Source organism: Palaemon carinicauda, chromosome 30 (genome assembly GCF_036898095.1).
Source record: "Palaemon carinicauda isolate YSFRI2023 chromosome 30, ASM3689809v2, whole genome shotgun sequence".
NCBI lineage: Eukaryota > Metazoa > Arthropoda > Malacostraca > Decapoda > Palaemonidae > Palaemon > Palaemon carinicauda.
In genome coordinates this window covers 90,912,124-90,939,985 of record NC_090754.1, presented here as the reverse complement: position 1 = coordinate 90,939,985, position 27,862 = coordinate 90,912,124, and the positions used below count along the sequence as shown (strand labels likewise).

Sequence of the window (27,862 nt, the reverse complement as noted above, 5' to 3'; positions counted from 1 at the left end):
CTTTGGAAGATAACCTTTAGTGATGACTAGTGGTCAAAGTCACTGATGTTCAGTCAACATAAGGGGAAAAGAAGAGGGATGTGCCACCTAGTGCAAAGGATTACAGCTTACTGACCAAGGATCAGACCCTGGGGTCTTCCATCTTCCCTCCTACTGTGGCATCCTCCCCCAGTAAGACAGGTAAGAGAGATGCCCTGCCATTGATTTTCTTCCCTGGATCGCAATCCAGCATGCTCAGCTCATATCAGACTCGAGGAAGATAGGGAGACAAGTTGTACAAGCAACCTTTCTAGGTCAAACTTCGTCTTCCCTTCACATTCCATCAGAAACTGGGACAGACTTGAGTTACCAGGTCAGCTAATTACGCATTAGGGCAGCCAGCTTCGCCTGGGGGTTGTGTCTATGACAAACCCCGAAGGGTTGGACGGTTTAATTATGAGGAACCAAGATCATTTGACTTTCAAGTGAAAGATCAATTCTCCTCGTTGCTTAAAAAGTATACATCTCAAGTTGATCACTGTCGTGTTATGCAATCATGTCTCTGCCAAGCGATGATGAATCTTGTCCACCAACTGCCTTTGCTAAAATGAGAATTGGTCATGAATGTTCGCTTATAAACCAGTAAACACTGAAGTAACCAAGTTATGTCTAGCGGATAATAGCATTGCAGCAAAATTCTAGAGTTGATTACTGTAAAGCAAATGTTCTGTTACAAGCAACTACTTTCAAAGGACAAGATTTAGACATATCTTCAGTTACATTTCTCAGCCAGGTAGTTGCATGAATAAGTCTGGTTACGGACAAGTAACAGACAAAAATTTTTCATATAAATATATATATATATATATATATATATATATATATATATATATATATATATATATATATATATATAAATATATGGTTTCCTCCAATCTTGTGATAAGAATACCCTTTGACGGGTACCCAGGGGCAGAACGGAGATCTGGGTGTGGCAGAAAGGCTCGTTGTGCCGGATACTCAATTGGAAAACAAGTAAAAAAAAAGGTTGAGGGAGCTGTTGAATCACCTCTACTAAATCATAATACAATATGTTATCATTTGGAGGCAAGTACAGCAAACAGATTGTATATTTTCTCCCCATATCAATCAGTACAACCACTGCCTGCAGAGGTGTACGGACACATAAAGGTAGTTGGGGAACATCTCGACGAACGTATGTGAGACTTCCGCCATGGCTCCCTACTCTGTGATCATAAGGTGTCCTATAGCTAATATATTTGCGAGGACAAGGGGTATTAGCATCAAGCTTGCTCTCCTGTAGACATAAAATTATGGGGGAATGCTCGTGAATTAAGAGCTTAAGTTCTTCACATTTGGCCCTCAAACCCTGACAATTCCATTGCAAAATGGATGAAAAAACTATTTATTATTTTCTGGAAGACATCTTTGATGAGGTCTTCCCATTGACAGTTTTTGATTTGACAATATGTTCTGTAGGCTGGGTCTTGATAAGTTAGGTTTTATATTAGCCTTTTCAGTGTTCTTCTTACCTAGCTCTTGTGGGGGATGATGGACCTCACCTTGAATTTTTGATTGATTTAAGAAGTTTTCCTGTTGATCTGAAATATCAATAGGCAGAACATCATATCTATTTGATGTCATAACTTTGGCGTTTTTGATGGATGGGGGTGAGAGAGATGGAGGTCTTTCTCTTTTCCTATTGACAGGTGGCGAGTTGTTAGGTATGGTGTTTTCCCCACTACAGGTGCACCAGATAACTGTTTTATGTGGAACCTCCATCAAATCAGGCAAAGATATAGCCTGAGAGAGGTTAGTATTATTCTTTGTAGTGGGGGACAAAGGTTTATTAGAGTGGAGCAAAGCCTTGCGTGATATTCTTGCCTTATCCTCTAGAATTCTATCTGAAGATGGCGAATTTCTTTTCTGACGAATAGAGGCAGTAATAGGTGGGTTGGATGTCTCCTGCCTCCTTTTTCCTCCTGATTTCAATACATTTGCATAACTGACTGATTTACTCAAAAGTCTCTTGGCATGCCCCAAACTTATGTGTTCAATACTGGATTTATTGAGAGCAGCCTCTTCCAACTTATATTGCTGGCAGTTCCTATCAGTAGGTTTGTGATTCAAATTGCAGTTTATACAATTTTCCTCTAGTTTACATTCTCCATGGTAAATATTGGAGCAAATATTACACATTTTATCATTCTTGCAAACTTTAGATGGATACCCATATCTATAACAATTAAAACATTGCAGTGGCTTCTGCTTAAAAGTTCAAACTTTAATTTGTTCATTTTTTATGTGAATGTAGAAAGGCACATCAGCATCCTGGAAAGTCAGGATAATCATTGACGTTCCAGGGACTTTATGCACTTTCCACACAGTTAAAGGACACATGGCCAATATCACCTCTTCTGTAAACTCATATAAGTCTCTATTAAAAACTACTCCCTTTCCATAACTGAAGTTTAGATGGGGATCCACATCCAACTTTATGTCATCATTCTCTGTATTTAAATTGCAAAGTATAACAGATTGAGTTTCTGATTTGGCACTTATGAGGAAACTGTTCTTTCCAAACCGGGATATATCTCCTGGTGTGATGGTACCTACTTTCTTTTGAAGAAATTTACATATCTTAAAGTAATTTCCAGTACTCCCTTTTGACTGAGCAACAAGCCATCTTGGTGGTCTAGGCTTTCTTTGGGAGGGTACAACGACCTCTATACCTTTATTAATCCAATCCGCAGGTTTGTATACATTTAGATCCTTAGGTACCCGATCGCAAAGAGCACCCTTGAAGTTCAAATTACTGATTTTAATATTCATGGTATCACTGATTGCATTGAATGCTTCATCATGGTTATCAAATGATATCCATGAATCCCATTTGTCACCTTCAAGCCTCATTCTAATTTCCCATGTGACCATGACATTGAAATGATTTGTACAGCACATCACAATTGGTTTCTATGGAAATCTGAGTGACACGAAGGATTCGCAAATTCTCCGTGTCACCCAAATTACTTTGTTTTTTAACATTAGTAGAATGGTCCTTTAGAGTTTCCAGGTCGTCAACGGAGAGGTTAGTTTTTGAAGTAGCAGCAAGCCGGGTTATCCACCTCTTATCGGAGGATGTCAGTCTTCCTATTCCATGAGGCCCAACACGAGAAGAGGCTTCAGCGGGGACCAGTCCTCTATTAGAGAGGGGCTGCTCTCTTAAGGTGGGCGTACACTGGTCAGTTGGGGTAGTTAGCCCCTCCCACCGACGACTCCAATGCCTGGCGTCACCCATTACCTGCAAATATGGGCGACTTAAAACCGGATCATTGGAGCCCGACTCTTAACAGACTTTGTCTGCACTCAATGGGGTCTGCCAGAGGGTGATGGCATCTAAATTTGTAAAGGTTGAGATGGTATGACATCCATCCTACCCAGTGCCAAATCCAAAGAAGCAGTCAAAACCAAAGTCATACAAGCCAAAGTCGGCAACAAGTTCATGCCTAAGAGGAAGAGATGGGAGAAAAAAAGAAATAACCAAAAGGAAAAGAGAAAGTACTGACTGATTTAGTTGGATCAACAATTGGGTACCGAGGTCCGGTGGGAAAGCAGTTCCCATTGTTCATTAGAGCCCAGCTGCTAATCCCTCAGCCCCCATCCTCGTCAAGGCTTCAGCATCTGGGGGGTACTGCTGGGGAACCGTGTATACTGTCTGGGGGATAGTGCAACTTTGGCAGTCACGGCAGAAAAAAAACTTCTTGCCCTTAAAGTGTCTCCTAAGCTTTTTGCCTTTGGGTTGTGGTCCTTCACCAGGGATGAATTTCCTCTTAAGAGGACATGCCCCATTTTTGCATGAGGCTCTTGTTTTCATGAGCCGTCATGTCCATGAATACTTCTACCAACTTTTGGGGAAAAAGATCTTCCACCCTGATGTTAGAGTCTATTAACTTTTTTGGCTCATGCCTAATAGTTGTTGCTGTTAGGAAGTGCTCCCTGCATGCTCTCCTGGCTAGAAAGAAGGCCTACAGATCACAGTGGAAGGTTGCTAGATGGGGTTTGGCCAGAACCAGGAAGAGATCCGATTTAGAGTAGTTCCCAATAAGCATTTCCAGATACGGCTGGTGCGACACAGCCAGTATTGCTTTGGCCTCCAATTCCTCTTTGAAAAGGAAATCAGGAATTCTGGGCAGTCTTTCATTAAACTGCGTACCTCCAATGTGTCTGTCCAGTGTACCAAACGTAAGGATATACTGGATGTCCAGTGTACCAAACGTAACGATATACTGGACATCTATTCAACTGTCTGAGTCGTATGGGAAAACAAGAGAAACAGGCTTGCACTCCTCGAGTATTGGCCTTCTTACCAGCTTCTAGACTCTTTGAGGACAAGGGAAAGACAGTATCTTTGGGAGCTACAAAAGTTGCTTGGTTCCTGCCGAAAGAAGAAAGTTGAGTGTTAGTAAACTCAGCTGACTTGAGCTCCTTGACCAACAGGGTTTGAGCCTTACTAAGGTCTGAGATGATCGTTTCCTTGGGAATCGTATCAACTTTAATAGATTCTTCGGAACTTAACCTAACATAGCAGAAAGGGTAATTCTCGATGGAGGAGTAAAACTCCGAAACCAGTTTAGAGCTCATACTTTCACCAATATGAAGGTACCCCCCACTCAGAACCATATGTTCTGTGTAATGCCAAGGGTTCTTTGGCGTACATTCTAGCAAACTCGAGGCTGGTGGAGCCTTGGCCTTTGATACCTGTTGAAGCGCCTCTATCTTCGCCTCCAAGGACGCTTGTGCCTTGTTATGGTCTGCATGGATATTTTCCATGAACGCTTTCAAGGAAGCCATGAACTCCAAGTGAGCGAGGAAGAATGGGCAGTTGGAGTTAGAAGAGGAGTGGAAGACGAGGCAGATGTATCAGATGTAGGAACATGAATCAGTAAAGAAGCACTGGGGATAGTACTAACTTGCTGACTGTCGAGTGAGTTATTCGAGGCCTCCGTCGTCAGCAACAGTCTTTCTTTTTCTGACATAACGGAAGAGATTATTGACGTTGTCAGCGTCCAAATTCATGTCCTGAAGCACGTCCTGGACTTCGTCTGCAGGAACTAGAGGAACTGATGGAAGTTGAACTGTCGGTATCTGATGATTGTACACTGCGGTCACATCAGCTCTGGGGAATAAATATTTTAATTCCATTGAAGTAAGATAAGGGGCACCTTGTTGAGAGTTCTTTTGAAAACCCCTCACCAAGTGTCTGATGGTTTTCTAGCCCCACTCTCTCAATTCTTGAGAAATGTCAGTAGCGTAGAAGCCAGTATGGAGGAGATCCTTGCATATATTGCAGTTCAATGGTTCCCAAATAGCAAAGGATCACTTAGAAACATGAGAATCTGCATGTTTCCAGCAGGTCTTATGACCACAAGGTATCTTGACCTGTTTGTTGCAGGTTACCATAGAACACTGCATGTCCTCAGCAACCTGTAAAGATGGAAAAATTTCAATGAGTACTTCATGCCATAAAATATTTCCAAATAAAATAATATAAAATGTACAAAAAATACATTATAAAATTATTCAGTAAAAATTGTAATTAGATACACATCAATACAAAATATCTACTTACCACTAGCTACACCTAAGGCTACACTTCAATGGAAGCTCATGCCAAACAGCTTAGGATTCTATATAAAATCCTAACTAGTGGTAGAATAGAGGAAAAAAAAAGGTTCATACCAATAGAAATAGAACTCTCTCCCCAAAACTGGTCGATCAGACAACCTAAGGTGGCGAAATTAGATACCATTCGATCTATCGCGGCAGTAGCTGTGCCCTAAGGCAGCAGCTAAGTAGAACCGACATGGGCCCAAGGTTTAGCTTTTCCTTACTTGGCAGGTAAGTCGATGCAACGTTGCTAAGTCGACAGCTGGGGGACATTCCCAAAGGGAATAGACTGAGAGTAAGGAACAATATAGAGCAGATATTAGAGTCAGGTGCTAGGGCTGACTGCAACTAGCCTAATTGTTCTCATTAAATTTATTGATGCAAGGGAGTTCACCCCATGCAAAAAATAACGAGAGCCATTAAAAAACGGCCAGGATACAAGAAAATCGCAAATTCAATGAAAATCCTGAAAACTAGGAGGTATCCAATTGATCAATTTAGAGGATAATCTTCTTCAGGTATGATAAATAAGATGATCAAATGCCGGAAAGATTAAAGGGTATTTATGGACCTTTAACTATCCAGCTATACTATGAAGTTTGTCAACTAGTCATATAAAACTCCTAGAGATAGACGCCAAGCTCAAGAGCCTGTAGTCTAGGGTTACTTGATAAGGTAAGAAGGGTTTTAGGACCTTCAGACCAACTAATCTCAAGGGAAAAGATCTAGGCCAGGGTGATGTATATGGTTGAGGTAACCCATCGGATTAAACGAGCCCAGAACCCTGGAGACCAGATTTAAAGGGAGGAAGGAAGGATGTAGAAGCAGCCGACAAGTGTAATGCGACAGCTAAGGAGGCAAGTGAAGCGTTCTCATCTTTAATAAAAAAAGGATCCCAGCTTAACCGAAAATAGACTAGCAGTCTCCCCCCCCCCAAGGCCTGTCTAGATATATAGCAGTTGAGGTTTCTCAAATGCCAAGGAAGAGAAGACTAGGCAAAGGAACTAGTGTTCCACAGCTAGGGAGAAAGGAGTCTAACAGAGAAAAGGGAGTAAGGGACCCTATGGTAGGGTAAGATGGCAGGAAAGGAAGGCCCAACTGAAGAATTAGAACAATCTGAAGTTGTTCCAAGGGATCTACAGTAAGTAGGAACAGAGAATAAGTCTCCCAGCCAGCTACCATCTAGCTAAACAAAGGGAAATAGCCTAGAAGAAGGGTAAAGAGGCAGAAATGGAAAAACCAAACAGAAATACTCCCAAGAGGGCAATCAAAATGGTGCTGTTAGAAGGAATGGAGAACCAGCGAACATGTTTCCTTAACACACTGGGATAGGAGTTGTAACAGCTCTCTCCAAGGTATCCAATCCTATCCCACATCCATTGAGACAAGATTAACTCTTCCATTCAAGGAAGGACAGCCGTGGGTTGTTTTAAACTCGTCCTGGTTTCATACACAATATCTCTCGAGATATTTGCTCTAAGGGATAGAAGCCTGTGATACCTCTACAGGTAAAATTCTCTGGTATATCACTCGAAAAAAATATCCCAAATAGAAGGCTGCCTTTGAGGTACTTCCAGCAGGACGACATGGCTCGAGTCCATAAAAGGCCTTTATAAGATTTGGATCCAATTCTTCGTGAGTGTCTGTGATCAAAGTTTCAACAAGAAATGATATAGCAGTTTTGGACAGCATAAACTGGAATTCTAATTTTGCTTAGAAAATTATGGACACTATAATTGTAATGCCAATAGTTTACCAAAATTGTATTGAATTATTTCTCCTGAACAAATAAAACTATTTCTGTTGAAATGCTTATAACCATTTCAGACTGTTAAGTTTTAAAGTAGCTTGCTCTGAAGGAAGTCGTGAGACAAACTCACCTTATGCTGCCAAAGCCCACCTAAAAAATAGTGCTCACAGTTTAGTATTTTAGTATGTATTTAACAGAAACCAATGCTAATTAATAGATGCTTTAGTTGTGAAAGATTTTCCAAAGCTTAAAAATATCTAACTTTTTAAAATATATAAAAGCACGCAAATTCTAAAAAACTTACCCGATTACTAGAGGCTTTTTAATATAAAAAGCATTGAAAACATCAATTATAAATAACTGGAGCAGTTACATCTAATCGCAGATCCGCGTATAGAATTAAGCCTTGATCTGTATCCCTAAAGGCTGAAATCAAAAATGACTTTCATAAAAGAACACAAAAATTTTCTAACAATGTCTCTGATACAAAATAACGGTAGACTCAGAATCTATAAAGGACCATCTAAAGGGTTGTGAAACCCAAAGTTTAAGAATACGACCGATGGCTTCTGGTTAATTAGATGTACAATATAATGGATAGATTTGGATAAAACACCGCTGAAAAGTTGTGTAACAGGCTCTAGCAGGATAGGAGTTTGTACTTTACACAGATCCACAAAAATGTCAAGTTTTATACTTACGGGTAAGTCTAGAATACTGTAGCCTTGATGCACTTCCATTTTGGGATCAGATTTCGATGGTCTCACCCTCATTCTATTTGGGGTAGGTTTGCTATGAACTATGGAAGGTGTGACTGAGGAGTTGGTTGTGTTACTATCCAAAAGCACTTCTTGTAAAACCTTCACACCTTTCTTGAAAGTCTTAGACTGAGGAGAAAAAAAATAATCAATGAAAAAATATATTTTTTCTTTAACACTTTTCCATCTTCTATATTGATGAACCAATTAATAAAACAAAAACAAATAAATACTCTCATATGTTACAGACGAGAATAATAAATATGTTCATCAATTATTATTAATACAGCACATTAACACCCAGTACTCATGAACAAAAAAATAAAGGCTTGTCACAACCAAATGCACTAACAACCTTTATCATTTCAATACTTACCTGACACTCATATGCCATTAGTTTTAGTAGGCTACCATTATATATATATATATATATATATATATATATATATATATATATATATATATATATATATATATATATATATATATATATATATATATATATATATATATACCAAGCCACTTCCCCCAATTTTGGGGGGTAGCCAACATCAAACAAACAAAACAAAAAAGGGGACTCTCCTATTTACGTTACTCCCAGCCTGACAAGGGAGTCAACCGAGTTCGGCTGGTACTGCTAGGGTGCCACAGCCCACCCTCCCCCGTTATCCACAACAGATGAAGCTTCATAACGCTGAATCCCCTACTGCTGCTACCACCACGGTCATCCAAGGCACCGGAGGAAGCAGCAGGGCCTACCGGAACTGCGTCACAATCGCTCGCCATTCATTCCTATTTCTAGCACACTCTCTTGCCTCTCTCACATCTATCCTCCTATCAACCAGAGCTTTCTTCCCTCCATGCATCCACCCAAACCTTGGCCTTTCTCTTGTACTTCTCCCATCCACTCTTGCATTCACCATTTTCCATTCTCTCAACATGGCCATACCACCTCAACACATTCATATCCACTCTAACTGCTAACTCATTTCCTACACCCGTTTTCACCCTTATTACTTCGTTCCTAACCCTATCTACTCGAGATACACCAGCCATACTCCTTAGACACTTGATCTCAAACACATTCAATTTCTGTCTCTACGTCACTTTCATTCCCCCCCACTCCAATCCATACATCACAGTTATTATTATTATTATTATTATTATTACTTACTAAGCCCCAACACTAGTTGGAAAAGCAGTATACTATAAGCCCAGGGGCCCCAACAGGGAAAATAGCTCAGTGAGGAAAGGAAAAAAGGAAAATAAAATATTCTAAGAAGAGTAACAACGATAAATATCTCCTATATAAACTATAAAAACTTTAACAAAACAAGAGGAAGAGAAATAAGATAGGAGAGTGTGCTCGAGTGTACCCTCAAGCAAGAGAACTCCAACCCAAGACAGTGAAAGGCCATGGTACAGAGGCTATGGCACTACCCAAGACTAGAGAACAGTGGTTTGATTTTGGAGCGTCCTTCTCCTAGAAGAGCTGCTTACCATAGCTAAAGAGTCTCTTCTACCCTTACCAAGAGGAAAGTGGCACTGAACAATTACCGTGCAGTAACCCCTTGGGTGATGAAGAATTGTTTGGTAATCTGTGTTGTCAGGTGTATGAGGATAGAGGAGAATATGTAAAGAATATGCCAGACTATTCAGTGTGTTTGTAGGCAAAGGGAAAATGAACCGTAACTAGAGAGGAGGATCCAATGTAGTACTGTCTGGCCAGTCAAAAGACCCCATAACTCTCTAGCGGTAGTATCTCAACGGGTGGCTGGTGCCCAGGCCAACCTACTACCATTACAATGGTACAATCACTTTCTCATACAGAAATCTCTTTACATTCATGCCCAACCCTCTACTTTTTACAACTCCCCTAACTGCCCCAACACTTTGCATCCTTCATTCACTCTCTGACGTACATCTGCTTCCACTCCACCATTTGCTGCAACAACAGACCCCAAGTACTTAAACTGATCCACCTCCTCAAGTAACTCTCCATTCAACATGACATTCAACCTCGCACCACCTTCCCTTCCCGAACATCTCACAACCTTCCTTCTCTCACACACCCTTCCAAATTCTGTCAACAATTGTCCAAGCTTCTCTTCCTCATCTACAACCAGTACAGTATCATCTGCAAACAACAACTGATTCACCTCCCAATCATGGTCATTCTTATCTACCAGTTTCAATCCTCGTCCAAGCACTCGAGCATTCACCTCTCTCACCACTCCATCAACATACAAGTTAAACAACCACGGTGACATCACACATTCCTGTCTCAGTCCCACTCTCACCGGAACCCAATTGCTCACTTCATTTCCTATCCTAAAACATGCTTTACTACCTTTGTAGAAACTTTTCACTGCTTGTAATAACCTTCCACCAACACCATATAACCTCATCACATTCCACATTGCTTCCCTATCAACTCTATCTTACGCTTTCTCCAGATTCATAAACGCAACATAAACCTCCTTACCTTTGCTAAATATTTCTCGCATATCTGCCTAACTGTAAAAATCTGATTCATACAACCCCTACCTCTTCTAAAACCACCCTGTACTTCTAAGATTGCATTCTCTGTTTTATCCTTAATCCTATTAATCAGTACTCTACCATACACTTTTCCAACTACACTCAACAAACTAATACCCCTTGAATTACAACACTCATCTACATCACCCTTACCCTTATATAGTGGTACAACACACGCACAAACCCAATCTACTGGTACCATTGACAACACAAAACACATATTAAACAATCTCACCAACCATTCAAGTACAGTCACACCCCCTTCCTTCAACATCTCAGCTCTCACACCATCCATATAGGATGCTTTTTCTACTCTCGTTTCATCTAGTGCTCTCCTCACTTCCTCTCTTGTAATCTCTCTCTCATTCTCATCTCCCATCAATGGCACCTCAACACCTGCAACAGCAATTATATCTGCCTCCCTATTATCCTCAACATTCAGTAAACTTGCAAAATATTCCGCCCACCTTTTCCTTGCCTCCTCTCCTTTTAACAACCTTCCATTTCCATCTTTCACTGTCTCTTCAATTCTTGAATCAGCCTTCCTTACTCTCTTAACTTCTTTCCAAAACTTCTTCTAATTCTCTTCATATGAATGACCCAATCCCTGACCCCACCTCAGGTTAGCTGCCCTCTTTGCCTCACTTACCTTGCACTTTACTTCCACATTTATCTCCCTATATCATTCATACTTCTCTACACTATTACTCTGCAGCCATTTTTCAAAAGCCCTCTTTTTCGCTTCCACTTTTACCTTCACTTCTTCATTCCATCATTCACTGCCCTTCCTCATGCTGCCTCAAACAAACTTCTTGCAACACACATCACTTGCAATCCCAACAAAATTTTCTTTTACTAACATTATCTGGCGCCTTTTTCCGGCAACTGGAATGAGTCTTGGGTTCATTGCAGTTCGCTGCTGTGACGGACCCGATCCTAAAAGCAAGATTCAAAAATGCCAACAGAGACTAGAGAAGAAAAATATCATATGTTCCGACAGATCTTCGCCACAAAACCCTGGTCTTACTGCAAAAGCAGCTTAAGCTGCGGTCCACTGCCAGGAGTTTGTCGACACACGTCCCTCTGCAGTATCCTCCTCCTTCCGTGACTATTCATACGGACGCCTCGGAACAAGGTTGGAGGGGGACACTCCCCTTACAAGAAAGTACAGGGTCGGTAGTCAATAGCATTTCAGAAATTTCATAGCAATATTCTGAAAGCTATGGCAGTGTTTTTGACTCTGAAGAGAATGAACCCAAAGACGAAATCACACACAAATTTAGTTATCAACATCGGGACGATAGCCCCCGTGTCAACAGACAAGGCTCCAGGTCTCCAGATAAACCATGTGATCCTAGCCATCCTCACTTTAGCAAAGTGGAGGAACTGGCATCTTTCAGCAGTTCACCTCGAATGGATTTGTAATGTAACGGAAGATGCCCTGTCAAGATCCAAACCTCTGGAAACAGAATGGTCTTTGGATGCAATATCATTCTGTTTAATACTAGAGAAAGTCCAAGAACTGTAAATTGATCTCTATGTGATGAGCTTCAACAAGAAGCCTCCCCGGTATGTAGCACCAAACTTAGATCCAGAAGCGATGTCTCTGCATTGGAACCCATTTCCAACACTCAACCTCCTAATGAAAGTACTGAAAAAACTTCGGACTTTCTAGGGAACAGCAGCTCTAGTGGCTCTCAGGTGGTCAAAGAGCAATTGGTATCATCTTGTTCAGTAATTCAAACCTCTCCAGGTCCCTTTACCATCGCCAGTGCTGTCCCAGGATGTTCAACAGAAGACCGTCGTCACTTCCTCTTGGATAATGGAAACCCTTCAGCTCATGATTTTCTCGCCCTCGCAGCTCAAAGAAAGTTTGGAGTTGCAAAGGAGTGAATTAACTTCATAAAAGCGTACAACTCCAACACCACAAAACAATATTTGTCGTCCTGAAAAAATGGGTTGCATTCGCGAAAAGTTATCAGCCCTCTTCTATTTCTATGGACTTCTGTATTTTTTTCTTTATCTCACTGAATGATCAAGGTCTGGCCTCTACAACTATTGCCTTATGTAAGTTGGCCTTAACTAGACCAATTGCTTATGCTTTTGATATTGAACTCAATAGCAAGCTGTTCAATAAGATCCAGAAGGCTTCTGCTAAACTGAAACCCAATTCTCCTCCCCAAGGATATTTCTTAGTCGTTGGATAAAGTCCTGCACTTTGCCTCCTCGATAGATAACATCTCTACTTTTCCGAGGGATCTTACTCAAAAGACTATCTTTTTACTTTCTATGGCTTCTAGTGCCAGAGTCATCGAGATTGTGGCCCTTTTAAGAGATGATGGCCACATTAAATTCTCAGACTCAGGGGACGTAAATCTTTACCCTGATCCTGTATTCTTGGCGAAAAACGAACTTCCCACGAAAGGCTGAGGGCCTTAAAAGAATGTCCCACTTCAGGAGGACCCTTTTCTGTGCCCCGTGGAGGGCCTTAAGGCCTACCTGTTAAGGAGCCGGGCCTTTAAAGGTGGTTAACTTTTTAAAAGGGAGACGACAGATCTGATCTTTCTCTGAAAAAGCTAAGGTCTAATCTCACCTATTTTGTCAGAAGGGCTGACCCTGCTAGTATACCATCAGGTCATGACCCTAGGAAAGTTGCCTCTTCCTTAAACTTTTTCCAATATATGTCCTTTGCAGGCTTACATGGGTTGGAAATCTTCAAGAGTGTTCTTCAAAACATTACTTTTGACAGTTGGAAAAGATTAAACACTTTGTAGTGGCCACTGGTAGTGTGATTAAACCAGCTTCTTAAGGGTTGTATAAGCACTCTTATAGACTGTATAGTAGGGACTTCTCAGTCTACATTGTGCAAGGGGACTCACTTTCCTCTTTTCAATGTACTATTTAGTATTATAAGGAATCAAAGGTGATATTTTTACCTTTATGTCATGAGTGTTACTATTTTACTACTGTACTCGGTTACATACGTTTGGCGTCAGAAAACTCTGGTTTTCTGTATACAGTATATCTACTGCATATGTTACGATTGATTACTATTACACTTATGCATCTTTGGAACCAATAAATGAATGCTGTTCCTTTTCGTTTCCTTCCATTGGACTTACTGTACAAAATATAAGTAGTGTACAGTACCTTAACTTGTAACTCTTCAGTCTTTCCATCTTCTGGAAACAAAGATCTTCTCCGCAGTGAGTGGGACTATGATATTGATTTCCTTTGCTTTTACTTTTTACAAACATATCACTTGCACCATAACTTGCTACCATAGTTACCAATGCTAAGGGAGGTATGGTTATGTCTATGGGGTGTAAAGGGTTAAAACTCTCCTGGCCACAACTGAGTCTTGGAAATGTCTCTGTACTAAAGTTACTCCAGTAGGGTTTCTCTATGACCAGAACGGCCCTTGTGCTGATGAATTCCTCCCCGGGAAGACGTTAGGATTGGATTCTTATGTGACGTGTCAAGGAAACTCATTGGGACTGGTCTGAGTGATCCTTTACTTGGTCCGGCAGTCTCTTCTGACTTATCATGAGACTAAGCTGGTAATCTTTCTTAATCAAAGTAAGGAGAAGTGTCAATCTGAATCACTTGTTTCTCCTGATCTTATTTTGGAGATGAGGGAGGAGGATACTGGTTTACTACCATGCCGTACTGGTTGAGATTGAGTTAACGAGTAGTTTGGCATGCTAAATGAGTCTCAGTAGGGATATCATTCATCGCCCAGTCTCGTTCAGAGGAATGGATGATATAACCTTCCTAGTCCTGTTTCGGATAGTACTGTACTCATTGGTAATCACGACCGTTTCTACTCGGTGATGTCTCGACTCTTCTGGGGGAACATCTAAATTGTGCTTCATATACACCTTGGCAGGCTTCCTAGATGAAGTAGATGTAATTAGTGCTCTTAGGTCATTATATCTAAGTGGTTCTTTCCAAGAGTCTTGTAGCCTTTCTAGATTAGGAAGTACTGAAGTCCTGTTTAACCCATGAACGGAAAAAGAAAAGGGGGCAAATTTTGACTTCCCAGAGGGTAAATTCTCCGGACATTGTGTCCCCCAAGGGACATGGAAAGTCCAGTTTCTTCTGACCGGGGAGGGGTTGTGCGTAATCTTTTGACGTTAAACATCAGTCATACCATAGTTACTAAGGCAGACCTTGTTTCTCAAGACGGATATCTTCCCGGAGAAAAGGTTCTGTATCAATCCTGGTTCAGAAGAGAATAACTCTGCTTGAAACAGAAAAATGCTGTCGGTCATGGCCATATCACCGGTTGGGATGGATCCCTACCATGGTAGGGCAGAGGAGACCCCTGTTTCATAGATTAATCTTCTTGTCCTAATCTTAGAGTTCTGACAGGGGTATGTGTTATAAAATGTAGCTTCATCTCGAAAGGCAGACTCTTAAAGATCTTCCTCGAGGTTAATTTGGCAACGATTCCAGTTGGTACCTCAACTCGGGTGACCAATACTTCTATAAAAAACAAAACTAAAAGCTATATCGGTTGAGGTCCACTCTGCGAACCTCAACAGAGCACAGCGATACCACGAGGGAGACACGCGGGACACAAAGAGTCGCACTGAGATAAGGAGAGCGTCGAGATGATATCACGACGCGACCAGAGAACTTACTGAGGGTCGAGACCCAAGCTAGCACGCGGCCTAACTCGGGATTAGCCTCAGGGCACGTATCCTTCCGCCTGAGGTAGTCCTCACAGAAAACGGAAGTAGGGTAAACTACACAAAACTCGGGTTGGATGAGAGGAGATTCCAGGTACTACTAAGAAAGTAGTTCGAGGTAAGTCTCCGTGTTGGAACAAATCGCTTTTTTCCTCAATACAAGATTTCCCAAAGTGGTAAATCTAGGCGGGATCTCAAACTAGTAACAGATGGGCATCTAAGGGGGTACCTGTGCACCATGCCAGGACTAAATGAAATAGGGTCTTCTAGCTTCCTTTAGACATCTTGAATCACATTTCAGATGTTAACAGGAACAAAACTCAGGCCAAGTGGTAAATATTGAGTTTTATATCAAAGATTATCATAAAAGCTAGAAATTTGAAAAATATGGATATTGATGAGAAAATATGTAAAAAAAAATCTTTGAGGGTAACTTATATTTAATCAGAATTTATAATTCAAACCTAATTAGAGCATTATACAAAAAATTTATTGTTCTAGTAACTTTTGCATACTTATATGAGCTGTTGGTTCCAATAATTTTGAATACAAGATGCGATAAGATAATTCATCTTTGCTTCCAAATATGTAATCATGTAATTTTCTTTTTCTGGTTGATACCGAGTTATTTTTATAGAAGTACTAAACTAATTAAAAGAACTTAATATCCAAAATATAAGCTCTCAAACATGAAAGGAAACAAACAAAAATTTAAGCCCAGTAGCAAGCAAATCTCCAGCCAGACAACCAAAATTGTACTATTACATACTTCGAAAAAAAAAAAGCCAGTGAAAGGTTAGTCCATCTAAATGAGGTTTGAGATCCTCGTCTGGCAGAACCTATGGAGTCCGCTCATAAATTAACTGAATTATGTCAAAGAATTTCAAATAAAGTACAGGAAAAACAAGAATACCATCATGGATGTTACCAGCGATTCACAATGAATTTGCATCACTTGCAGACATTCTTACCCTCAACCAGTCATGCTATATATGTTGGGGAGAGAAAATTTCAAACAAAGAAATTTGCTGAGAAAATTTCTTCTCCTGACTGCTTTGTCGGCAACAAGTCGAATTTTTACTAAGTACAGCACAGTCTCCTTTAAGCAAGATAGGTGGCAGGGAATTCATCAGATAGCAGAAGAAAATAAACACAATGTGCATCTCTGTTGAATAAGAGGTTATGACCCGTTTGCATGTGAAGCCAGGTATCCTCCTAAGTACAGAAAAAAATATACAGTACATTGGATCCAAAGTACTGGAAAAATAGGAATATTGAAACCAGTGTAAAACAAACAAGGCCCAAACTTAGAGAGGAAGTGTTGTGAAGAGACGCTATGAGCAAGCTTCCACTTGCGCAAGCGCTGCGTTTACCCACCACGAAACATAACGCAATCAACCACATTTTGATGGCTGATCATGGAAAACACGATTAGTAGTATTTCGAATAAACGACTCAGAACTTTGTAACTGCATATGAATGCTTGTTCATTTTCCATAATCATACTTGTTGCACTGGGACCTGGCTCAAGGCAAGAATCTTTGACAAGTAGTGGCTCAAGCTCTTGCTATGTGTAGTCGACACTAATCTGGATATTAGGTATCAACTATTATAGTTAAAAGTTTCAGGGAAATAACATGAAAAAATAAAGGGAGGTTCTCACCCCATGGAAGGAGATTCATTTCTAACTCCTGTGGGAAGATGTAGTAAGGTAATAAATCATGTTGTTTCTGCAACGAGAAAAATATCTCTCCCATTGGAAGGTAGTCCATCTTACATGGTGATTCCCTTCAGCATCATTCGTCTAGGCAAGAGGAACAAAAAGGATGTGTCCAAGACAACACGGCTCTTAAGGATGCCACAGTAGTCGCTATTGCGTCTTGGTCAAGAACGTAAATATCAAGACTTACTAGACATAAGCACTCATTCGTAATTCCCAGATAATGAATTGCAACTCAATTGACTGTGAATGAAGAAACACAAATCAAGAGGTGGGCGAGAAAAATGCAAAAGGCCTGACTGTAAAGAGGAAGTGGGAGCACAAACTCTTACACTTTGCGACCAGCAGTGTTGGAGGGAATGTTGTGGGCAAGAATCTTCTTGATCCATGCGCATGCGTTATGGTTGCCAAGCAACGAAGCATGGTGCAATCTAACCACATTTTTTATTGGCCAGTTGTAGAAAACATGATTAGCAGTAACCCAAATAAATGACTTTGAAGTTTGTTTCTGCGTAGGAATAAACTAATCTACACAGTACTGTATATAAATTAAGTGCTAAATAAAGCTATTTCACTCATAAAAACAATAGTTTTGATCTTAGGAAATTGATCATTGTAATCATCACTGAACAACAAGCAGTACTTCCCAATCACATCTTACGTTATAGCTTACCTTGTGTTCATTTAACTGCAAGATCATTTCCTTTTTGAGACGTTCTTTCTCTGCTTCCAGTTTTGATTTTAAACGTGCTTTCATCCTTTGTTTTTCCAAGTGACCTTGATTCTTAGCCATGTCTAGCTCTTCACGCTGCCATAAAAGAAAGCAAGACAATCTAATATTTACATCATGCCATAACAAATTATGTATTATGAACTTTGTCAGTAAAACATCTCTCCAGGTCACAGCAGTTAGTAACAGTTGTAGCGCCATTCATAAATTAAACATGAGCATATCTAGACCCATCTAAACAGGGAAGTGTAAACTATTGTTAAAAAGAAGCACAGAAACTTCATCTCAGCCAGCAGCTCATCTACAATTATCAATGCAGTGACAAATACATCTACAGCAAATATTGGAGAAAAATGGCATGAAAAGTTTGCTATAAAGATGCACATCCTAAACTATTAGATACATGAAAGCAGCTTGAATCTTTCATATAAAAATGTGAATAATAAGTACAGTATACACTGTATTGTATGTATGTATGTATGTATTTGTGTGTATATACATACATACATATACCAAGGCACTTCCCCCAATTTTGGGGGGTAGCCGACATCAACAAATATAAATAAATATAAATATTCATATATACAGGTATACCTCGACTAGCGTCGTTTCAAATTTACGTCGGTTGTCAAAAATAATACATGGAAAAATAAAAATGCAGTTTTAAGTCATTCTGCTTGACTTTCAGTCTGTCCGCTACGAATATTAGTCATAGTATCACTGGAATACCGTTAAAAGAACAACAAAACATGTTACTTCACTATAAATAAGAATTAGAGGATATAAAATCATAGCATTAGAAATCGGGAAATTATATCAACAATACTCTGTCAACTACATTTGAGCATATTCTTGATACTGTCGTTACCTTGAAATCAGCTACAGTATGTCCAGAAAAGGGATCCGGTGGCATTTCTAAAATATTAATGATTATATAGTTGCCTCAGGCTGTCAGGTTGTCAGGCTGGGAGGAAAGTAGAGAGGAGAGGTCCCCTTTTATTAGTTTTTGTTTATTTCCGTTTCATTTGTTGATATTGGCTAACCCCCGAAATTGGGGGAAGTGCCTTGGTATATGTATGTATGTATAATTGCCTCAGTAACAACAGTATAACATTGAAATGCAATAAATATGACAGCACATTGCACAAAAGCTACTAAACATAAGAAATATGCAAATACGTTATCTAAATAAAGTTGTGAGAAAAAAAATATAGAACACTTAGTAACGATGTAGTTCTAATCCTAGATGATCTACTAATGTACAGTATATGTAGAGTTTACATGAAAATATGATTAGTAGTTGATAATTAAAATGTATGGATTGATCTATATAAAAATTATATTAATTAAAACTATGATTAGTAGTTGATTATCAAAATGTATTGCCTAATCTATGAAAAACCCCACAAATTAATATCGGATAAAACTACAGTGGGATTAGTAGTTGATGATTAAAATGTATTACCTGATCTATAAAAAAACATCGACAAGGAGATGGAGCTGGGGGGAGAGTGACTGCTCCCCGCACTCTAGTTTTGGGGTGTTTAAATGTGCGTGGATGTAGTACGATAGAGAGTAAAAGATGTGAGATTGGAAGTATGTTTAGAAGTAGAAGGATGGATGTATTGGCCTTGTGTGAGACAAAGATGAAAGGGTGAAGTGATGTTTGGTGAAATGTCTGGTAGAGTGTCTGGGATTGAAAGGGGAAGAGCGAGAGAGGGTGTGGCGTTATTGCTGAGTGAATGGATGACAGGTAAAGTAGTGGAATGGAAGGAGATATCATCTAGGTTAATGTGGGTAAGGGTTAGGTTGGGTAGGGAATGTTGGGCGTTTGTCAGTGCGTATGGGCCAGGTAGTGAGAAAAGTGAAGAAGATCGGAATGAGTTCTGGAATGATTTAACTAGGTGTGTAGAAGGACTGGGTAGAAGGAATTATGTAGTTGTTATGGGTGACTTAAATGCTAGAGTGGGCGCTGGAGAGGTAGAAGGTGTCATTGGTAAGTATGGCGTACCAGGTGAAAATGAGAGTGGTGAGAGACTGGTAGACATGTGTGTTGAACAAGAGATGGTAATAGGTGCTAGCTTCTTTAAAAAGAAAGATAAGAATAAGTATACATGGGTAAGAGTGGCAAATGGAAGAGTAGTAGAAAGGGCATTAATGGATTATGTGTTGGTGACTAAAAGAATGTTTGGAAGATTGAAAGACGTGCACGTGTTTAGGGGTATGGCTAACGGTATGTCTGATCATTTTTTGGTGGAAGGAAAATTAGTTGTAGCAAAAGAGTGGGGGAATAGAGTAGGTGGATGTAAAAGGGAGGTAGTGAGGATTGAAGAACTAATAAAACCGGGGGTAAAAAGTAAATATCAGGAAAGGTTGAAAATGGCATATGATAAGGTGAGAGTAAGAGAAACTGGTAATTTAGAGGAGGAATGGAAGTTAGTAAAAGAAAATTTTGTTGGGATTGCAAGTGATATATGTGGCAAGAAGGTTGTTGGAGGCAGCATGAGGAAGGGCAGTGAATGGTGGAATGAAGGAGTGAAGGTGAAAGTGGAAGAGAAAAAGAGGGCTTTTGAAGAATGGCTGCAGAGTAATAGTATAGAGAAGTATGAAAAATATAGAGAGAAAAAGGTGGAAGTAAAGCGCAAGGTACGTGAGGCAAAGAGGGCAGCTGACCTGAGGTGGGGTCAGGGATTGGGTCAGTCATATGAAGAGAATAAGAAGAAGTTTTGGAAAGAAGTGAAGAGAGTAAGGAAGGCTGGCACAAGAATTGAAGAGACAGTGAAAGATGGAAATGGAAGGTTGTTAAAAGGAGAGGAGGCAAGGAAAAGGTGGGCGGAATATTTTGAAAGTTTGCTGAATGTTGAGGATAATAGGGAGGCAAATATAACTGCTGTTCCAGGTGTTGAGGTGCCAGTGATGGGAGATGAGAATGAGAGAGAGATAACAATAGAGGAAGTGAGGAGAGCACTAGATGAAACGAGAGTAGGAAAAGCATCTGGTATGGACGGTGTGAAAGCTGAGATGTTGAAGGAAGGGGGTGTGACTGTACTTGAATGGTTGGTGAGATTGTTTAATATGTGTTTTGTGTTGTCAATGGTACCAGTAGATTGGGTTTGTGCATGTATTGTACCACTATATAAGGGTAAGGGAGATGTGCATGAGTGTTGTAATTCAAGAGGTATTAGTTTGTTGAGTGTAGTTGGAAAAGTGTATGGTAGAGTACTGATTAATAGGATTAAGGATAAAACAGAGAATGCAATCTTGGAAGTACAGGGTGGTTTTAGAAGAGGTAGGGGTTGTATGAATCAGATTTTCACAGTTAGGCAGATATGCGAGAAATATTTAGCAAAAGGTAAGGAGGTGTATGTTGCGTTTATGGATCTGGAGAAAGCATATGATAGAGTTGATAGGGAAGCAATGTGGGATGTGATGAGGTTATATGGAGTTGGTGGAAGGTTGTTGCAAGCAGTGAAAAGTTTATACAAAGGTAGTAAAGCATGTGTTAGAATAGGAAATGAAGTGAGTGATTGGTTTCCGGTGAGAGTGGGGCTGAGACAGGGATGTGTGATGTCGCCGTGGTTGTTTAACTTGTATGTTGATGGAGTGGTGAGAGAGGTGAATGCTCGAGTGCTTGGACGAGGATTAAAACTGGTAGGCGAGAATGACCATGAATGGGAGGTAAATCAGTTGTTGTTTGCGGATGATACTGTACTGGTAGCAGACACAGATGAGAAGCTTGACCGACTAGTGACAGAATTTGGAAGGGTGTGTGAGAGAAGGAAGTTGAGAGTTAATGTGGGTAAGAGTAAGGTTATGAGATGTACGAGAAGGGAAGGTGGTGCAAGGTTGAATGTCATGTTGAATGGAGAGTTACTTGAGGAGGTGGATCAGTTTAAGTACTTGGGGTCTATTGTTGCAGCAAATGGTGGAGTGGAAGCAGATGTACGTCAGAGAGTGAATGAAGGTTGCAAAGTTTTGGGGGCAGTTAAGGGAGTAGTAAAAAATAGGGGGTTGGGCATGAATGTAAAGAGAGTTCTATATGAGAAAGTGATTGTACCAACTGTGATGTATGGATCGGAGTCGTGGGGAATGAAAGTGATGGAGAGACAGAAATTGAATGTGTTTGAGATGAAGTGTCTGAGGAGTATGGCTGGTGTATCTCGAGTAGATAGGGTTAGGAACGAAGTGGTGAGGGAGAGAACGGGTGTAAGAAATGAGTTAGCGGCTAGAGTGGATATGAATGTGTTGAGGTGGTTTGGCCATGTTGAGAGAATGGAAAATGGTTGTCTGCTAAAGAAGGTGATGAATGCAAGAGTTGAGGGGAGAAGTACTAGAGGAAGGCCGAGGTTTGGGTGGATGGATGGTGTGAAGAAAGCTCTGGGTGATAGGAGGATAGATGTGAGAGAGGCAAGAGAGCGTGCTAGAAATAGGAATGAATGGCGAGCGATTGTGACGCAGTTCCAGTAGGCCCTGCTGCTTCCTCCGGGGCCTTAGATGACCGCGGAGGTAGCAGCAGTAGGGGAGTCAGCATTATGAAGCTTCATCTGTGGTGGAAATGTGGGAGGTTGGGCTGTGGCACCCTAGCAGTACCAGCTGAACTCGGTTGAGTCCCTGATTAGGCTGAAGGAACATAGAGAGTAGAGGTCCCCTTTTTGTTTTGTTTCATTGTTGGTGTCGGCTACCCCCCAAAATTGGGGGAAGTGCCTTGGTATATAGATAGATAAAAAAACAAACTGATATTGGACTGACTGATTTTAACATCAAAAAAACAACATGCTTGTATCATCAATTATATATAATACTGTAATTATCCCTATCATAACTATGTTTTATGTTTTATCATCTTTAAACTTGTAAACACAATCACTTGAAAAATACTGCACCTACAGTAGTTATTAGGATAACATCACAATATGGTAAAGTAACTGAAATGTACTAGAAGTGACTGACTATGAACCTTTTGAGAATTTATCTTAAATGCTGCGAAAGATTTTTAGGAATAAATATAGGACAGACTCAAGATAGGTTAGTTGTGTTCATTGCATGTACAAGTTATGATAGCAATTAGACTGTGGAAAGTCAATTTTCTAAGATTTCATTTCAATTCATAAAAACTTACTGTCCACATTCACAGCAAGCTAATAATGACATTCCCTTAACCCTTTTACCCCCAAAGGACGTACTGGTACGTTTAACAAAACTCATCCCTTTACCCCCCTGGACGTACCGGTACATCCTTGCAAAAAACTACTATTTAAATTTTTTTTTTGCATATTTTTGATAATTTTTTGAGAAACTTCAGGAATTTTCCAAGAGAATGAGACCAACCTGACCTCTCTATGACGAAAATTAAGGCTGTTAGAGCAATTTTAAAAAAATATACTACAAAATGTGCTTGAAAAAAAATAACCCCTGGGGGTTAAGGGTTGGAAATTTCCAAATACCCTGGGGGTAAAAGGGTTAAGGAGAACATGAATAAAGCTCCAATTATTTTTATAACGGAAACACAAACAAGGCATTTACCATTACCTAGTATCAATGAATAGCGTAAACCTTGCTACTTACCACAGAATTGCATTCATCAACAAGGTTATCATAATTTGTGAACTTTCTTTGAAGACTTTCATTTGCAGACTCTGCATTAAGGACCATTGCTTCAAGACTGCGAATCTTGTTCATGGCATCCTCGTGCAACGACTGCAAACTAGCATTTTCCTGCCGCAATACAATATTTTCCTTTTCCATTTTCATGATCATCTTGCCCAAAATACTACCTGTTGAGAATACCTTAAAAATAATATCATATAATATTAGGTATCTTAAAAGAAACATATTACAATTGGACTAAAACATTCATGCAAAGTGACTGTATCTTATATTTAGTTATTCATATATCTATATGACGATGCTCTGGCTGATCAATGACTTTTAATAACTTTCAAATCATGGGAACAAGAATTCATCTAGGTAATAACAGGTAGAAAAACTTTTGATGTACTGTAATACCTCTAGATCAGTGATTCCTAAACTTTTTTTGTCATTTCCCCCCTGCACCCAGTTCAACCATCCAGATTTCATCCCTTCATGTGTATGAGGGAAAGAGTAGTTAAAACACACTTGAGACTATTTACTGATTTATTTTTCAAATGTGCAAATACTGTATACTGATAAACATATAATTACAGAGTAAATTGGACAGGGAGCAGTTAGTAACAACCTAGCATAGCCAATTCTCCAATTCTTCCCTTAAATATCATGTCAGTGAGAACTGATATGATCATATCACAATTGAATGGCTAACAACAAATTGCCGCACACACTACGAGGGCATTTTCTTTAGTTAGTAGGTAGTGTAATTATTTCCCCCAGTTTGGGAACCACTACTCTAGATATAAAATTAATCTGTTCCCGAGTGGCTTTCGTATCAAGATTTTTTCGTATAATGAGGGTAGTTTTACATGTAAATAGCCTAATTTGTTCCAAGCCCTAGAAAAACACCACCTTAAATCTTATAATAAAGCTATACTGTACTAACCACAATGAAATACAATCAAATATGTTATTTTGATAATAAAATAAATTTTTTAATATACTTACCCGGTGATTATAATAGCTGCAGCTCTGCTGCTCGACAGAAAACTCTACGGAAAAAATCCGCCAGCGATCGCTATGCAGGTAGGGGGTGTACTTCAACAGCGCCATCTGTCGTCCAGATACCCAGTACTCATTGTAAACAAAGAACTCAATTTTCTCCTCGGTCCACTGCGTCTCTATTGGGGAGGAAGGGAGGGTCCTTTAATTTATAATCACCGGGTAAGTATATTCAAAAATTTATTTTATTATGAAAATAACATTTTTCAATATCTAACTTAGCCGGTGATTATAATACAGTGATACCTCGGTAGTCGAACGACTCTATACTCGAACAATTCGGAGTTCGACCAAAATTTTCGAGAAATTTTTGCTGCGGTGCTCGACCAAAAATTCGGTACTCGACCAGCCGAACACGTGACGACCGCATGGGCTTTGTGATGATCGCGCCATCTCGGCCACTCTCGCTTGTTCGGGAAGCATCAGTTCTCTCGAGAGCGTCACTCAGACAACGCGCGATCAGCATTCGTTGTGATTTAGTGATTTTCAGTGCTTTTAATTGCTTTTTTAGCTTTCATAATGAGTCCCAAGAAAGTAATGAGTGTTAAGGGGAAGGAGAAGAGGAAAACAGTGCGAACAACGATCGAGTTGAAGAAGGAAATTATAGCGAAATATGAGAATGGTGTACGAGTGTCCGATTTAGCGGTAGAATACGGAATGGCGAAGTCGACCATTTCTACGTTTTTAAAGCATAAAGAAATGATTAAGAAGGCGAATGTTGCAACGGGAGTTACGGCGGTAACTAAGCAAAGGCCACAAGTGATTGAGGAGATGGAAAAGTTGCTTTTAATATTTATTAAAGAAAAACAGTTGGCCGGGGAAAGTGTTAGTGAAGCGTTCATTTGTGAAAAAGCGTTGCATATCTATGAAGAATTAGTGAAGAAAAGTCCGAGTACCAGTGAAAGTGATTCATTTACATTTAAAGCGAGCAGGGGTTGGTTTGAAAAGTTTCGTAATAGAACAGGTATTCATCGTGTTACTAGGCATGGGGAGGCAGCTAGTTCGGATCAAATTGCAGCCGATAAATACGTGGGGGAATTCGATCGGTACATAAATGAACAAAATTTGATCGCACAACAAGTCTTTAATTGTGATGAGACTGGGTTATTTTGGAAGAAAATGCCAGCCAATACGTACATTACCAAGGACGAGACGAAGATGCCAGGTCACAAGCCAATGAAAGATAGGCTAACATTGTTGCTGTGTGCAAATGCAAGTGGCGATTGCAAGATCAAACCCTTGTTAGTGTACCACTCGGACAACCCCCGGGTGTTCAAACGAAATAATATTTGTAAAAGTGCACTACCAGTTATGTGGCGCTCGAACACTAAATCTTGGGTCACAAGACAATTCTTTACTGAGTGGATAAACGAAGTGTTTGCCCCCCAGGTTAAGGCTTACCTCATTGAAAAGAGCTTGCCAATGAAATGTCTTCTGGTTATGGACAATGCTCCTGCACATCCTCCAGGTCTCGAGGATGACTTGAAAGAAGAATACAGCTTTATCAAAATCAAATTCTTGCCCCCCAATACTACTCCCATACTCCAGCCCATGGACCAACAGGTCATTTCAAACTTCAAAAAACTCTATACCAAGGCCCTTTTCAGAAAGTGTTTTGAAGTGACCAGTGACACGAAGTTGACCCTAAAGGAATTCTGGAAGGAACACTTCAGCATCCTCAACTCTGTTAACATGATTGACCAAGCTTGGCGAGGTGTGACCTATAGGACATTGAACTCTGCCTGGCGTAAGCTGTGGCCATCATGTGTCACAGAGAGGGAGTTTGAAGGTTTCCAACCAGAGGCGGGTCCAAGCACTGCTACCCCTGTAATTTCTGATGACACTGATGTCGTTGAGGAAATTGTTGTCATGGGCAGGAGTTTGGGGCTTGAGGTCGACAAGGATGATATTGATGAGCTTGTAGAAAGCCATTCTACCGAGTTGACTGTGGAGGAATTGTTGCACCTGCAACAACAACAGCAGCAGGATCTGATTGTGGAGCAGGAATCTTCAGAAGAGGATGAGGTAAGGGAGGATGTTCCAAGTTCTCTCATCAATGAAATTTGTTCCAAGTGGGCAGATGTGCAGGCTTTTGCTGAAAAATACCACCCAGAAATTGCAGTAGCAAACCGGGCAGTGCATATGTTTAATGATAGTGTCATGTATCATTTTCGAAAAATACTGCAGAGGAGGAAGAAACAATTAACAATAGACCAGTTTTTCACAAAAGAAAAGAAAGCTGCTACATCAAAGCCTGTTTCTCCTCCAAAGAAGAGACAAAGAAGAGAAGAAACCCCTGAAATAGATCTGCCCACCCTTTCATTGGAGAGAGAAATAACTCCTGAAGGAGAACTACCCCGCCACATCATGGAAGGGGACTCTCCTTCCAAGCAGTAACCTCCCCCTTCCATCCTCTCCACATCCATCCCTGTATGCCATCGAACCGCTGCTCAAAGGTATGTTCACTACAGTACAGAAAATGGTTTAAAATTGTTTTATTTTAGTACAGTAAATGGTTTAAAATTGTTTTATAGGATTTTCTGACCAATTTCATACACATTTAGATAATTATTGTTGTTTAGGTACACGTTTTATTAATATTTTGGGCCTGTTCGAGTGCTTGGGAACGGAATAGAATATATACCATTATTTCTTATGGGGAAAAAAAATTCGGTACTCGAACAAATCGGAGGTCGAACACGGATCTCGAACGGATTATGGTCGAGTACCGAGGTATCACTGTAGCTGATTCACACCCAGGGGGGTGGGTAGAGACCAGCAATAAATGTTTACATTATTATGAGCTAAGGATTTTTTATTTCATTTTAGAAGTTATCAAAATAACAAAAACAAAATAAATAGGTACCTGGTAAGGAAGTCGACTTGAACAATTACTCTGCCTTTTTAAGTACGTCTTCCTTACGGAGCCTCGCGATCCTCTTAGGATGCTGAGCGACCCCTAGGATCTGAAGTATGAAGGGTTGCAACCCATACCACAGGACCTCATCAAAACCTCTAATCTAGGCGCTTCTCAAGAAAAGAATTTGACCACCCGCCAAATCAACCAGGATGCGAAAGGCTTCTTAGCCTTCCGGACAACCCAAAAACAACAATAAAAACATTTCAAGAGAAAGATTAAAAAGGTTATGGAATTAGGGGATTGTAGTGGTTGAGCCCTCACCCACTACTGCACTCGCTGCTACGAATGGTCCCAGAGTGTAGCAGTTCTCGTAAAGAGACTGGACATCCTTAAGATAAAAAGACGCGAACACTGACTTGCTTCTCCAATAGGTTGCGTCCATTATACTTCGCAGAGATCTATTTTGTTTAAAGGCCACTGAAGTTGCGACA

General features: G+C 40.2%; 1 protein-coding gene across 2 annotated transcripts in view; it reads right to left on the bottom strand.

Annotated features, from left to right (window-relative positions):
• LOC137623348 (kinesin-like protein KIF23) overlaps nt 1–27,862 on the bottom strand; it is a 180,855-nt gene that overhangs the window by 26,724 nt on the left and 126,269 nt on the right. For both annotated transcript variants that reach the window (XM_068354170.1, XM_068354171.1), the window contains exons 12-14: nt 23,426–23,634; nt 17,804–17,938; nt 8,119–8,304 (exon numbers count right to left, since the gene is read on the bottom strand). In XM_068354170.1, coding sequence (XP_068210271.1) covers nt 8,119–8,304; nt 17,804–17,938; nt 23,426–23,634 — 530 coding nt within the window. The remainder of the gene's footprint in view (nt 1–8,118; nt 8,305–17,803; nt 17,939–23,425; nt 23,635–27,862) is intronic.